The 15,959-nt window shown below is 38.3% G+C and overlaps 1 protein-coding gene across 1 annotated transcript; it reads right to left on the bottom strand.

Annotated features, from left to right (window-relative positions):
• Positions 1–8,399: 8,399 nt before the first annotated feature.
• LOC121753844 (COP9 signalosome complex subunit 6a-like) lies at positions 8,400–12,441 on the bottom strand. The gene is made up of 9 exons (XM_042149110.1): positions 12,083–12,441; positions 11,859–11,947; positions 11,332–11,425; positions 10,259–10,320; positions 10,106–10,184; positions 9,909–10,001; positions 9,588–9,688; positions 9,196–9,251; positions 8,400–8,735 (listed from the first exon to the last, which is right to left on the bottom strand). The coding sequence occupies exons 1-9, from the start codon at positions 12,315–12,317 to the stop codon at positions 8,654–8,656; spliced, it is 891 nt and encodes a 296-aa protein (XP_042005044.1). The 5' UTR covers positions 12,318–12,441; the 3' UTR covers positions 8,400–8,653.
• Between the last annotated feature and the right edge of the window lie 3,518 nt (positions 12,442–15,959).

Genomic DNA, 15,959 nt, shown 5'->3' with positions numbered 1-15,959 from the left:
AAAAAAACTGTAGTACTAGAATGTCCTCTTCTCATATTAATCAATATAAATAACTTATCTTTATGTGATACCATGGTGTTATAAAAAAGAATATTATCATATACTATAATATACTCCATGAAGGCATTCATATTAACGCATATGGCACATATATACCTGTACGTATATATAAATGTATTATCATATTAAATCATATAAATAATTTATCTTTGTATGATATTTTGTTGTTATAAAAACAATATTATCATAATATAAATGTATTATCGTGTTAAAGCATATTGCATATACCCAGAGGTATATATATATATATATATATATATATGAGTAGTAGTTTTTAGGGAATAAAAAGTTATACAGTAGTATATAGTTATACATTATTGTCATACTGATTACTTTTTATAGATTATTGACATTTTAAACAGTAAACATGATATGTATGTACACCTTTTCTAACTAAAAAATACATATAAGAAATGAAGATATAATTCAGCCAATTACTCATGAAATCTTACCTACTTATTGGTCGGCTAGAACAACTACTATTATGTCCATTTATTCCACTTGATTATATTTCAATGCTTCTGATTGTGCTACATCTTCTGATTATATTTCAAATGAATGCAAACAAAAATAGTTGCTATTTAGGTAGAATTGTCATTATCAATAGTTGCCCTTATGAATTTTGACAAAGATTTCCAATTAACTAAATCGCTCCAACTTTTTTCATGTAGTGATTAATTTATTTTATGATTATTTGCAATCAAATAACGACACTCCTAATTTCTTTTCAGTGGTAAGAGGCATGCAAATAACAGTGGGGAGGTAGGATTTAATTAGATATAGTATTAATTAAGATATTTGATTAGTCATAAAATAATCCAAAAATGGCCGTCGCCCCACAAAACCTGGTTTCGCAATATGAGGAAAGTGGGCCCACAAAACACGAGTGGAAGTGGGCCCATATGTGTTTGACCTTGCTATTACGTGTCCATACACATTTGCATTAAAATTTATTTGCCGTGACTTGAAATGGACAGCTGTTTATTTTTGGATAGCGTTTGAATCACGATGAAGAAAAGTGATCGTTTAAATGGACTTGTGTTAGAATTTTGTTAGCGTATATATGTAGTGAAAATGAAACTAATCTCTAAGAGCATCTATGATGGTTTTGGACAAACAATAGTCCAGCCATAGCTTAACCACAAACTCCTCATGCCACATCAGCAGCCCTAAAAACTTCTCCTGCCATATCATCAGGACAAGCAACTGGATAAACAATAGCTCAGCCATAGCCTAGCCACAATAAACAAAATTATAAAAACAAATAATTAACAATCACACAAAATACGGAATTAAATTTACGACACAGATACGGGAAAACTCAATAATAATATTAAAATTTTAAAAAGTATATTAATTAAAAAAAGTACAATAATTAAAAAAAATTACATAAATCTAAAAAAAATCTAACGACGTGCAGTCCTCTGCGCCCACAACTCTTCAATTAAAATAAGTGGTGTGAATGAAAATGACGTGCAAATTGTTGGATATGTTAGTGTAGTTGGATTAACTTGATTGATCAATATTATCATAATGAGACATCAAATAAGTTGGAAGTGTGGAGTGTACACTTATTTGAATCCGTTATGATTAGACGGGGGTTCGGGGGCAGCGCCCCCGAGTAGCGGGGTCCAAGGGGCAGCACCCCTGGCTGGGGTCCAACTGAAGGAATAATTTGCAATAATTTGAAAACGAAGAGACGCGACTCTTCGTCTTCAGCCTCTTCTTATGATCGATTTCTGGTTCAAAGTTGAGATCGAAATATAGACATACAGATCGCATATATATATTGTTTCGAAAAGTTAAAAAAAAATTGAGCTGGCCGATCGCTCGCCGATCGGGAGCCTGCAATGGTTCGGCGAGCGGACCGACCAGCGCCGGAAATCGACTAGCCGGTCCGCTAGCCGCCATTGTGGATGCTCTAATAAAAATTGAGATAAAAAGTATGATCAAATTAATATTAATTGAGATTAAAAAAGGTATATTATTGTTTGGCAAATAAGATTAAACATAAGATAAAAGGTTGAGATTTTCGCTAGGAATTATTGCAACTAATCTATAAGATGATATTTTTGACCTTATAAAATCATAATATGTTTATATTATTTCTGTTAACGGAGTATTATAATAAGTTTTAATTGATAAATTCTAAATTAAATAATCCATCATGCCGTAAAAACAACTCTTTTCATTTAGTTTAGCGCACAAAAATAGTTCACTTTTATTTATTAGGGTCAATAGAGCTTTTCGGGCAATGGTCGATAGCTCGAGCCACCAACCGTTTCCTCTTTATATTGCTCAAATATGGATTTCAAAGACACCGGTTTCGATCGCTAAGAAATTAGGGCTTCGATTTTGCTTCAGTGAGAGATTAATTTGATGTGGGTTTGTTTGTATTGCGTAATTACACCTGAGATAGTCTCAAGTATGTTTTTGAGGTTGTGTATTTTGTTGTCCTTTGACTATTTGACTTTGTTGTGTTTCTAAATACCACTTTACTATCATATTAAACTAAATCTTTTTTTATTTATTATTCGATTATATAGTCTCACAGTTATATTTCTATAAGCAATTATCATATTAAACTGAATTATTAATTAAGTACTTTTTTTATTTATTATTCTATTATACCGTCTCAGAGTTATATTCTAATCTATAAACATTAAATTATAGTCTTAAATCTTTATTGATTTTTTATTTATTCTCGTATTGTTACATTATCATCTATAGTAGAGTAGCATACTTTAAAGTATAGTAATATTATACTTATAGGGAGTGTTTAGTTTGCAAGATTGTATAATGAGATTAAATATGTAGTGTGTTTGGTTAATGATGAGATTCAATCACACAGCTCAATTCTAGATGAATAATCATGCAATAATTAATCATAGCTAGCCCTTATAATCTCACGATCAATCCTAGATTATATTTTAAACTATTTTATCTAGAAAACCAAACATCACCATAAAGGATTGCGTTTGGTGGCCAAACTTTGGTCGGACAAATTGCTTCTAAGTGATAAGAGAGTATCATATATGACTCTTATCCATGAATGTACAAAGCATTGAATATAGCAAGGATTCGAAATACAACAAACAATACATCACTAATTAATTGAATTACCAAGTCTCTGGTATTTCCTAACACCATACTCACATGACCCAAATATACTAACGACGATTTTCTCTCCCGTGACTGAAACAAAATGGAATATGATAATTGGAATTATTTCGTGTGACATTGTTGTTTGGGTTTCGTCATTCACTCTGTCATTTAGTGTATTATAGAAGAATCTCCTTTTTTTTTATTCTTATTGAAAATAATCAATTTTTTATGCAAAAGTACAAAACACATGCACGTAAAAAATATTAGAATGTGCAAGTGTTTTTTGTGTATATGATCGAGACATTAGATTAATATAGTCAATTAAAATTTAGTACAATAATGTACAATATTCCATATTTCAGCCTTGATACCTCAGAACAACTAATGAATAATGAATTAAAATCTTGGAAAATCATTTTTCTAATTATAAAAAATTCAATCAAACGGGTCTCATTCTCAAAGATTTAAAATTCATTCCATTCCCCTTCCTCATAAAAGAACATGTTTGGAGAAGTGGATGCTTATGTGTTGAAAATAGATATTTACATAAAATAAATAGGTGGGAAGGGAATTGTGTTTATAATGTTTAATTACTCAAATCTTGGGGTAAATCTTTCTTCGTTTGGACCTACCATCTAAATCGTGATTTTGGGACCCTCGTCCTTTAATTTTTCTAAACTTTTGACAATTGCTACCGACCGAATTATTACCTAAACTAATGAAAAATATATCATCAGTGATTTGACTAGTTATTTTGTCCAACTTACTTTGATTCATCTTAGAATTTGGGGAAAAGGAAACTCGAGATTAATTGGATGAGAATTCACCGTAGCACCAAAAGTTGATTCATTCACTTCCTCATTTAATTAATATTGCCCTTATAATATAGAGTACCATGACTAAAAATTGCTACACACACACGCACTATTAAATATAATTATATATCGAAATATTAATTATTTCCAATCAAATAATAGTAGTAGTGTCACCTCAATTGAGTTAAAGGTCTTTTTATTCCCTTGGGTATAACATGAAATTATGAAAGTAGAGGTACCATCAAAATTATTTGTTTAATATTGGAGCGGGTCTAATTATGGCAAATTACTGTTTATGTGTGGATGCAAAAAGAAAAAAAAAGGAAAGATTATATTGCTGATGTGAATTAAACTTTATATCAAAGATATCTCGTGTAAACATGATTAACCTTCCTTTGCAATAGGCCATAGGCCATAACTTCGACTTTGAAAACTCATATTAAGATAAGTATTATTGAATATTTGGACCTTTACTAACGACTTTTACTGTTACCAAATCTAAATCTTTACCGTCCAATTTTTACCATAAAGTTTCCAAAACCCATCACTTGTTCAAATTCTAATCATTGGTTTACGAGACATCGATGACAGCTTAACTAAACCCTAGAAAATTAAACTATGTGATTTGAATTTTTGAAAGTAATCGTAGTATGATTATATGATATGATGTGGATGTTAATTATATTCAACCAAAGAATGATGGTCACACATATATGTGTGGAACAATCAATTAATCACCCATTAATCGATGCACATTTTCCCTTCAATCAAAATGTAAATTTTAGTATTCACAGTTCCCCATGGTTATAATACTGAGTACACATTTAGTGATGTAAGAGGGGAATGGATCCCCGGCTCTGCTCCCACCACAACAGGGATTGCTGTGCTCTTACAGCCCAATTAAAAAAGCAAAATTTAATTAATATTTTAATATTTTATTTTATTAATAAAAAATTGTGTTGTGAGAGCACAGCACTCCCTACTGTGGTGGGAGCAGAGCAGGGGATCCATTCCCGATGTAAGAGCATCAGCAGTGGCGGACGTCAACGCGGAATTCCCACCGGCGTGCGGGAATTTCATGGCAAGCGTCCGCTATTGTGCGTGGCATACATTGATACGGAATTCCGTTGAGATGTCCGCCATTGCGTTGACTTGCACAGACGTCCGCGCGGAATTCCTGTATATTGCATTAAATGGTTTTTTTTTCGGTTCCTATATATACATCCCGTTGAACTTCATTTCATTCGCGCTACTTGTATTAACGAGTATCTCTCTCTAAAATACATTTCTTTCGAAGAACAATGGAGCACCACGATAGCGATTCCCTCGCCTCGAGCAAGTCACCGGCGCCGCATTTTCCCATCGGCGGGAGTACGCCGATGTCCATTGCGATGTCTCAAATGCCGGGGATGATGCCCCAATCTCAAATGCCATCGGGTATGATGCCCCAGTACTACAACATGTACCCGCAGTGGTATGGGATGATGCCCCAGATGTCGGGGCGAGTACCGGAATGATGCTCCAGATGCCGGGGATGATGCCCTAGATGCCGGGAATGATGCCCCAGATGCCGGGGATGATGATGCCCGGGATGATGCAGGGATCGCCTGTCGCTACGGGGGGAGTAGGCAGGAGGTCCCCCAATCGTCGGTGGACAACGTCTATCGGCCCTATATGGACCTACTGCCGACGGACAACCCGACGAGTTCTCCTCTCGAGACTCAGTTCACTGGCAATGACACGTTCTCGCTCGAGTAGTTGGGGCTTTCTCCGATCCGGGATTATCCCACTGACGCATCACCGGCGACAGTGAGGAGGGGGAGGACCGGGCGAGGGAGGGGCAGGGGACGGGGCGTCCCGGTGTACGGTGGTGAGGTGGGGGCCGCTGAGGTGGGGGAGGGATCCAGCGAGAATGGGAGGACCGTCTGGATCATGGACGAGTGCGTCGCGCTGGCGAAGGCGTGGATCACTGTAGTGGAGGATACATACGTCGGGGCGAACCAGCATATCGACCGGATGTGGTGGCGCATTAGCCAAAGCTACCTCTAGTTCAAACCGTCAGGGGGGAAGCCTCACAACGCAGAGCAATGCCGGAAACAGTGGGATCGGTTGAAGAGGCAGCTCAGCCGATTTGTCGGCATTTACACAAACAACCTCCGCTCGGCAACCAGCGGCATGTCTGCCGAGGATGTGAAGCTGTTGGCTCATCAGCGGTTCCCCGACGCTGACAAGGACTTCGGTGAATTCAAGTATTGGCCGGTGTATCTTGTGGTGCAGTGTTCGCCTAAGTTCACTGCGGGTGTTGGATCTGGCTGGCCGAAGCGGACGAAGATCAGCGCCTCCGGAGAGTACAGTAGCAGTGTTGGTTCCGCGGAACTCCCCCCTCCCGAGTCAGAGTTCCCCACACCCACATCGTCGGCCCGCCGCCGTCGCCCGGTTGGGAAAAAGTCTGCTGCGCGAATGTCGAGGGGAAGCACTAGCGGATCAGCCGAGGCCCAATCGGCAACACCCCCCCCCCAAAACGATCCCGATAACCCCTCATTCGCCCGCATCGCGGCACATGAAACCTTGTTACGTGCGATGGTTGAATGGCGCCAAGCGACCGACCCCCATTACAAGCGGAAGCTTAAACCCCTCCTCAACAGTATGCGGTGTGATTTGGGGTTCGGCGAGATGTCGGATAGCGACAGCGAGGGGGCGGCGAGGGGACTAGCGACGGGGAATCCGAGGAGTGAGAAGCCGGTTTTTATTTTAATAATAATGTACTTTTTTTAGTAATTATGTATTTTTTTTAATGAAGTATGCTTTTTTTAATAAAGTTGTTGCATTTTCTCCGTATTCGCGTCGGAATTTTAATTCCGTAAATTGTTTAATTCTGAAAATTGTGAATATTTTTTTATTGTGGGAAGTCCGTCGGGAATTCCGCGGGGAATTCCACCACTATGCTGTGGGAAGTCCGTATGACGTGGCAGGAGGTGTTTTTGGGAATTCCGCGGGGAATTCCGCCAGGAATTCCCAAAAACTGCTGATGCTCTAAGCTACACTTTCTTGCCAAAGAGAAAGACAAAGCACAATACTCTCTCAATCCGCGAATAAGAGTTTCATTTATTTTCGACACGATTAATATTACGAAAAGTGGCTAGAAAAAAGTTAATGATATATAAGTCTCATATGGAGTATTAGTATTGAATAAAATTGAAGTGAAATGAATTAGTCGAATATTGAGATCATATCACCATTTATAGTAAAAATGAACTTTTAAGTATCCTCTCTTCATTTCTTAAAAATAGACACTTTTGAAATGGCATGAGTTATAAGGTGTAAAAAATTGGTAAAATAAGAAAGATAAAAAGAAAAAGTAAGTTAGTCAATAATGTTCACGCCTCATTAGAAAGAAAAAAAATTACTAAAATGAAAATTTTATAATTTTAAGAAATAAACTATAAAGGAAATAATTTCTAATTTTAAGAAACAGATCCAGTATTTTTTTGGCCAACTATCAAGAGAGGAACAAAGAGTGCGCATATATATGTTGGCTAAGTAATAGAATATTGGATGTTCGAAGCCAAAAGTCTTGTGTATAATTCCACTATAACGCGGCCTTTAAAGTTCCGTTCATTTAAGCATAAAAAGAGAACGAATAAAGGAAAATAAATGAAGAGTCCATAAACCAAGTTGAACAACAATAAAATACCCATCTACAAAAAATAATCTTATCTTTTCATTTTGGAGTGTCCACAAATAAATAATCTCATTAAGAAAAAGAAAGTTTCTCACAAATTATTAACACTATTTTATCTACTTTTTTCTACTTCTCTCTCATACTTTATCCAAATTTTCTCCTTTTGTCTTTACTTTACCAATTTCTCATATACCCCGCATCATCCATCCACAGAACTATTATTTTTAGTGGACGGAGAGAGTAATTATTTGCAAGTTTATGAGCTTAACAAAAATTAATTTTAAAATTTAGAAATTAAATGAATCATGCATGCTAATGAAAAACTAATTTCACAACATCCAAAAAAAGGAAGAGCCGTATGCTTTTGTTCCATCGCGACTTTTAAAATCATTATATTCAAAGGTAAGTTTTTCTCTTTACCAATCTAAACAGCAAAACCATTAATTCCAATCATCTTACACGATCGACGGGAAAAGCTATAATTATGATATAAATTCCATAGTCCATTTCAACCTCATGATTACATAATAAAGTCAAAATATACTCGAGCATAATTATATAGATTCATTAATCATCATCGTTGTGTTCGATTGCAATTCTCAAAATTCACAGTAATTTTTTTACCACACTATGATTTAGTACTTCTCTAAAACATATACTCAGATTGAAGTAACCTCTAGAGGGTCATAATATATTTGATTCAACATACTGCTGTTCATGGGAACTGAGCTGTGACATATTTTTAATGAAATATAATGAGGTGCATTCATAGATTTAATGCCAATTCACTACCTGACCTGAGTATAAACAAAAATAAAAATGGCAAACTACATATGTATGTCTGGAAAACAAAAATGCATGAACACAGACAAACCATTCAAAAGTTCATCACCTCGGGGTTCATTTATACTTGCGATAGATTCCTAGATAATGTAGTCTGCATTCTTCAGAGGTCAAATTAATAACAAGGGCAATGAAAAAGAATAAACGTTTAGATAAAACCAGTCCGGCCACCCCTTCGGCTATGCCTGTCGTAAGCAGTGTTGAATTTGTCCACCAATTCATTCATTGTACTGCATAAGAAGTTTACAGCCAATGATCAGAGCTGACATCAAAGTTCTCTATTTACACTTAGAAACGAATTATAATTAGTTCAAATTTCTACATATGCTACAAGACAGATGCTTGAGTTTCCAGGAAATGATATATCAGGTAGACAACAACTGCAGTTAAACTACTAAGTGGTGAATGAACTATAAGTTCAAGCATTGAGGTCATGGTAGAATCATAATGCATTAAACCAATCCAGGATTCCAGGCGACTCCAAACGTCTCTCCTAATAGCATAACACAGAATCAGCCACACAAGGCTAAGACACAATCCGCCTGATACGACCATCAAGTAAGCATAAACCAAATTCAACAAATCCCAACAATGTCAAATCTAATAATGTATCCTGCTTCTAAAGCACATACACGACTAAAAGTATTATTCAGAAAAGATAATAGCAGGACAAAGGAATAAAAGCCATACCTTGAGCAATTGGTAAACATGGCAAGATATGTGATCAATAATGTGTCGTTGTATTCCTGGAAATAACAATATTAAGTCATTATGAAAGTATCGAGCAGAAGAAAATGAATTAAGTAAACAAATTTATATATAACAGTATCAGTCAGTATAAGCCAAAGAGCCAACTCTCATGGGGAGAGTTCGAACTTACCCCTCGTTAATAAAGGTAAGATCTTTTTTCAAAAAATAAATTAAAAAACGGTGAGCTTGAGAGGTTTGAAATCCTCCTTTGCCTATACTTTCCTCGGTTTGAAACAAACAAAAAAAGACCTACACTATATGATACTCATTTAAAGTGAATGGTACTAAAAAGAATATTCGAAACATAACCAAATACTACATGATGCACTCACCATCAAGAAGTCATCTTGAAATTTTTCAGATTCAATAGCTGGCAACCTTCTCAAGAGACTAGAAACTTGCCTCAGCAATGAATTCTCCAAGGGAATCTCACCTGCAGCAGTAAATAGAACATAAAGATTAAATATACTTAACAATCTATTGGACTTATTCCATACTCCAAACAACAATACATTTAATTTACAGATCGAAAATCATGCTACAGACATCTTTCAAACAAGTAAACCTAGTTGTTTCACTCAACCAACGAAAACAGAAAATGAGATGACTTCTCCATTTAGAAAATTGAAATTTTAGAAAATAAATAGACATACCCTTCTGCATGGCTAGAAGATAGTGATGAAGCACTCTGACTCTACTATTTAGCATTTTGATGGCACTATGTATACCAGTAAGATGAGCAGCCACTGCCAATATTATAAGGTAAAGAGGTTGAAATCCTATGCATCCTTGATAAGAAAAACAATAATATAAAAAGAGGATTTAATTCATGTGAGAGTGAAAGGCTCACACTGAGTTGCAGCAGAACCCCCGTCAGATGGTTTAAGGTGGGCAACATGATCAACAGATATTCTTTCTGCTTCCACTGTCTAGTACAAGGATAAAAGAAGTTGCAGCATACAGCTAAAATTTTCTCAGTATTAAATATTAAAAAAAAACATACCTCAATGGTGTAGCTTGATTGAACAAAAATAAGCTGGGGGTTGCCATCAATTACATGCAACTCTTGAATGGTAATGATCGTGAACAAAAACAGTAAAAAACAGAAATCAAGCTCATGAGTAAATAAGGGGTTAAACTAAAAATCTATGATCTCACATATAGTTCTTGATGTACATACTTCCAACATACTACCACCATCCCACAATAGGAGTCACATTTGTGGGCACAGATTTTAAGAAATATAAAGGATAGTGGGTTGGAAAGCATGGAAAGTTAGGAATATGGGGCCCACTTGTTATATTGGTTTTATAATAAAATGTGAGTGAAGTGAGTTAGTGGAATGTGGGACCTACTTACCATTTATGGTAAAAGTGAAATAGGACTCTTATTGTGGTACAGACCGAATTGGCAAAATGTGACTCTTATTGTGGGACAGAGGTCGTATTAGCAATCTTTTAGTTGCCTATATGAGGCAATGTGACAATGTCCTAAACTGTTAATACTGAAATGAAACCAGCTAAGGGAAGAAGTTATCTAAAATCGGGCTAGAATATATCAACCACATGTAGGCAGATTGCAGACACAATTACTCACTAACTCACTTTAACACTCTAATAGGGCTAGATTTAAATGGCAGTCTTAAAGTCCATACAAGATCACAAGCCTAAAGAATTAGATATTGGTCATATGGCTAACCCTTACCAACTACAAATTTTTACTTTATATCAATATGTTCTATGTTCCTCTCTCAATGGCAATGTGAAAATGGAAAATATAAAATAAATAAATAAATAAATAAATAAGCAGATGCTCTGCTTGCTTCTAGTAGAGTAAATAAGATATCCCTAACAACTGGAGACTTCTGAATAAAGAGTCAAAGGCATCAATACAAGAACAATGTGGTTAATGTATTTCATGTAACATTGTAAATCTACACCGAAGGCTACTCCTCAGAAACAGAATTCAACAAACACATAATAGGAATTCTTCCTCATAGCCAAGCACTGAATATATATAAATAAATAATAACATCAATCCCAGTCAAAATGGTGATAGCAGATGATAAATGCGTACCACTTTCATAGATAGTAACCGGTAGATCCTTCTGGGCAGGATTGATTGAAGGATTTAGAAGAACATAAACTGGATTCTCATTGATATCCATTAACTGTGGGGAACAAATGATTCTCACTAATCAGGTAACATACAGTATTTTACTTGTGCAATAAAAGTATAAAATGTAAGGTATGCCGGCTTAGACAATGAACTCATATATGTTTAAATACAACTAATTACATCTATGTTCAGAATACTTTTAGTCCTCACTCTGAAAGTCTGAAGATATACACAGCTGGTATGGAGATCAATAAAATATAAAACCGAAACAGTGTTTCGCCGCATTTGTGAGTATCACCGCGAAAGCTACCGAAAAAATTATGAAAAATAACTTAGAGCACTTCAGATGATACCTTCTGATCCCATGTAATTTTAATATTTTTCACTTACTAGGGTTAGAAAGTGATCTGAAAACACAGGTCATGATATCAAATACTAGAAAATTGCTCAATCATAGACATGTAGAGTAGAATTTAAAAGCTTACAGATTTGTGAATAATCATATCGGTTTCGTGAGCATCACTCCCCGTTGAATACCATCCAAGTATATAGAACTGAGGAAAAACCTTCTTATCTGTTCAGCATATCAGATATCAGTAATTTCCAATCCCCTCACCCCAAAAAAAGCCCTAATCAGTAAGCACTGCCGAAACTAGCACACTAAAATCTCAAAAATATGAATGTAATTTAGGCAAGGGATAATACGCACATAGCTCTTGCTTTTTCTCGAGAAAAGCGCGGTCGAGAGAGTGGGTGGAGTCGTCGTAGAGAAGCTCGAAACTGTTGAAGATCTCGACGGTGCGGCCGCACTGGACGCCGATGACGCAACCGACAACGCGGCGCGGATGAGATTGGGACTTGACTCGAGTGAAGTGATCCGAGATGTTGACAATGACGAGAGGGTGGAGTTTGAAGGTAAGCCCGCTGCTCGACGACGACGCCATCTTCTCCTTCTCCCCTTTTCCTTTGTTTGATTGATTGAAATCGGAAACCTACACTGCTAATTTCAACTTTGAAGAAGGGTTTTGCAGACTTCGTTTTATTTTATTTTCTTTGTTTCTCTTTTTTACTTTTTCGCAATTGTTAGTAGTTCTAAATATACCCTGAATTTTGGCCAAATTCTCACACAGTGTATTTTATAAATATAAAATTAATTCTGAGAATTATGAACTCTAATTATTGATTAAATTTTATATTTTCGACCGTGAAAACTAACGTAGTCAAATTTAATCTTATGTGATAATCCAATTCTATTAGAAGCGTGATATAGACTTGTACATAATTCAAAAAATGACAAAACAAATTTGTTTTTCATATACTTTAAAAAAAATACTACATTGCCAGCTTTATTCATTTCGGCACTTAAAAATTAGAGGACAAATGCTTCAGTCTATGAGAAAAATTACTATATAATATAAATATATATGTTATACTTACCAATAATATTATTTCCAAGATACTAGTATTTTTTCTATTCTACTTAATACTAATATTAATTCCAAGATACTAGTAGTATTTTTATATATGATGGGTGGACGAATTTTTGATGGTAGTGAATGCGGGTAAAAAATATAGATCACGACACAGGGAATTACGTGGTTCGATTTACTGAGGTAAATCTACGTCCACGGGAAGAAAGGAGGGCAAGATTGTATTGCTTGATCTGGTTTTCAGCTTACAAATACAGACTTGCTATATGATATTTGATGTCTAGAGAGCTCTCCCCCCTTGTCTATCTGATCTAAGTTCTATTTATACATTGAACTAAGATCGTGGCTTGCATCACCACTAACTAGGTCGTGGCTTACATCATCACTAATTAGGTCGTGGCTTACATCACCACTAATTAGGTCGTAGCTTACATCACCACTAATTAGGTCGTGGCTTACATCACCACTAATTAGGTCGTGGATGTCGTGGAGGTCATGAGATCCTGCATGGGTCCACTATCTCTTTGTTTGGTCCGCTATCCTGCATGAGATCCTGCATGAGTTAACACCACTATCTCCCAGTTCGGTCGAATAATGAGACCGAACTGCTGAACTATTGCCGAGCAGCTTTTGCCAATCTGAGAGTAGAGCTTGATTGGTCGGCTTTTACCGAGCTGTAGGCTGGGGCCGAACTCTTTGGTAATGCCGAACTGATACTCTTCCTTGGGCTTTGGGCTGATGGGCCGTCACTGCTATTGGGCTTGTTTAGTACGTACCCCATCACTACCCCCCCCGAAAAGCGAAGTGAATCACTTCGGCGAAGCGAGTCACTTCGGCATTCTGGATAAAGGTACGGGGAAGGCTGACGTCAGGGGACGTGCCTTGCGCGTGACTGCATTAAATGCGACAGTAAAATCCGGCCGTTGAATCCTGAAAAGGTGGGATTCGAAACGGTGCGATGATTTTGAAATCTTCTCCGAATCTGATAAATACGTCCTTTCTTCATCATTTGAACACTTTTGCTATTGCTTCTTCTGCATTCTCTCTCTTTTGCGTAAAAATTTCCTTCCGCTTTCAAGAATTTCTTCAGAATTTCTTCAGACTTTCAAAGAGTAAGAACTATGTCTTCTTCTTCTTCTTCTGAGTCAGGTAGCGGTAGGAAAGGGGATAAGGGGTCTTCTAGCCGGAAAGAATCCGGGGAGAAGACCGTAGAGTATTTTCACAGCATCTTGAGTAAGGATACTGTGATATCCCTACACGAAAAATATTTTTTTCCTGGGGGGAAGGTTGCGATTCCCGACGACCTTCATAGGGCTGACTCGCCGCCGGAGGGTTACGCCACCGTTTATGAAGCCGGCTTGGAATGCGGGCTTCGTTTCCCTCTTCCCCCTGCCTTTGTAGAGCTGCTTGATTTTTTTCAACTCCCTTTAGGTCAGGTGACTCCGAACTCTTGGAGGCACTTATCGGCCTTTGCTGCCGAACTGCGTAGGCTAGATAAGGATCTGTCTCTGAGGGCAATCCTTAATTTCTTCCAGTTTAAGAGAAAAGGATCTTGGTTTTACTTGATCCCTTTACAGCCTTTTAGGGCCTTCTGCAAAACCAAGTGGCCAAAGTGGCAACATCGCTTCTTTTTTTATAATAGGACAGCGGCTCCGGGCTTTCCCTGGAGAGGGCCGAAGTCCGTGATTCCTCATCCTCGGTTAGAACCGTTGGACGAGCTCGAGGGCGAGCTCAATAAGATTCCTATGATTAGGAAGCAGTACCTGGAGTCTGAGCTCGTCAAGGGCGACTTCGTGTTCGACTCCTCGTCTTCGGACGAAGAGACCGAGGGTGAGGAATTCTTTTTTGTGCCTTACTGCTTTTGTGGCGAAAACTAACCTTGCTTTCTTGCTTTTTGGCAGTGAACATGCTAAATAAGATTAGCCGCAAATCCTCCGAGCTTAAGGAGCCGGAGAAACAGAAGGCTACCAGCTCGGCGCCTGATGCCGAGAAGAATCCGAAGAGGCAAAAGACCTCTTCTTCGGATCCAAAAAAGCCGGAGTCGACTTCGGCAAAGGGGAAGGGGAAGACCCAGAAGCCCCCAAGAGCGCCGGAGAGAGACATCGTCTTGGCGCCCCCTTCGGAGCATGTCTGTGAGCCTTTTGCATGGCCAACGGACTTTGCCGAGGTAACTTCTCTTCTTGATTCTTTGGCTTTGCTTCTTTCCTATGTTTTTTTGGTGGCCCCTCTGTTGACTCTTTCCTTTTTCCATTTTCAGAGGAATAGCATGCTCAGCAAGCTCGTCGCGGTCGAACTCTCTAAAGCGTCCAGCGACTATGCTGAGATGCAGAGGAAGTTGGCGGCTGCTCGTCACCAGGCCGAACAGGCTAAGGCAGACTTTGAGAAGGCCAGAGCTGCTAGGATCTCGGCCCAGGATGAAGCCCAGTTTGCCAAAAACCAGCTCGTCATCCAGCGAGAGCAGACGAAACGGAGGGATGCTGCCGCCGTGGTTGCCCAAGGGGAGGTTCTCCGTGCTTTCGCGGAGAAACTCTTTCTGAGCAATCAATTTTCGGCCTTTGTCGGTGATCTGCTGAAACTGATGACCGATAATGCCGAGCAGGGGCCCGAAGTCGTCCTGCCGTTGTACGGCCGAGAGATAGCAGCTCGTCTCCAGAGTCTGCCGCTCCTTGAGGAGCTTGCTTCGTCCTCGGTCCTGCTTTCTGCTGACCGAGTTCGTAGTTGTCGAGCTGACCGGGACGAGAATATGGAGGCTATCTTTGCCTCCTTAGGGCCAGTTTCACCCGCTCCAATTTTCCACGGAGAGGGTGAGACCGAGCAGCTTGATCAGCAGACCGGAGACAGGCAGGCCGAGCAAGAGGTGCTGCTGATCGGTGATGGGGGCACCGAGCAGGCTGGGGGGAGCAGGGAGGCCGAGGCTGAAGCTGAGGCAGACAAGGAGAAGGAAGCTGAACCTCACCGAGGAGCCGGAGACGAAGCTGGCGGAGTATGATTTCGTCTCCCTTCTCTTAGTTTAGTTTCTTCCTTGTTGTAAAATGGCCTTGAAGCCCTCCTTGTGTAAAATTTTTTTTCTTATGAATGAAAAAATTCTTCTTTCTACACTTGTGTCTTCGTATAGCTTTTCGTACTCTCTTTTACTCCTGTTGTGGTTTACTACCT

This window comes from Salvia splendens, chromosome 11 (assembly GCF_004379255.2).
Source record: "Salvia splendens isolate huo1 chromosome 11, SspV2, whole genome shotgun sequence".
Lineage (NCBI taxonomy): Eukaryota > Viridiplantae > Streptophyta > Magnoliopsida > Lamiales > Lamiaceae > Salvia > Salvia splendens.
The sequence above is the reverse complement of the archived record's forward strand: the minus strand, read 5'-3'. Positions and strand labels throughout refer to the sequence as shown.

What these genes read in the sequence shown, in the direction of transcription:
- LOC121753844 (XM_042149110.1), bottom strand. Translation starts at nt 12,317, where the DNA reads ATGGCGTCGTCGTCGAGCAGCGGGCTTACCTTCAAACTCCACCCTCTC. An exon ending in GGGTTCTGCTGCAACTCAGT is followed by an intron (nt 10,002 to 10,105) that starts GTGAGCCTTTCA and finishes TAATATTGGCAG; the next exon opens with TGGCTGCTCATCTTACTGGT. An exon ending in TTCAAGATGACTTCTTGATG is followed by an intron (nt 9,252 to 9,587) that starts GTGAGTGCATCA and finishes TGTTATTTCCAG; the next exon opens with GAATACAACGACACATTATT.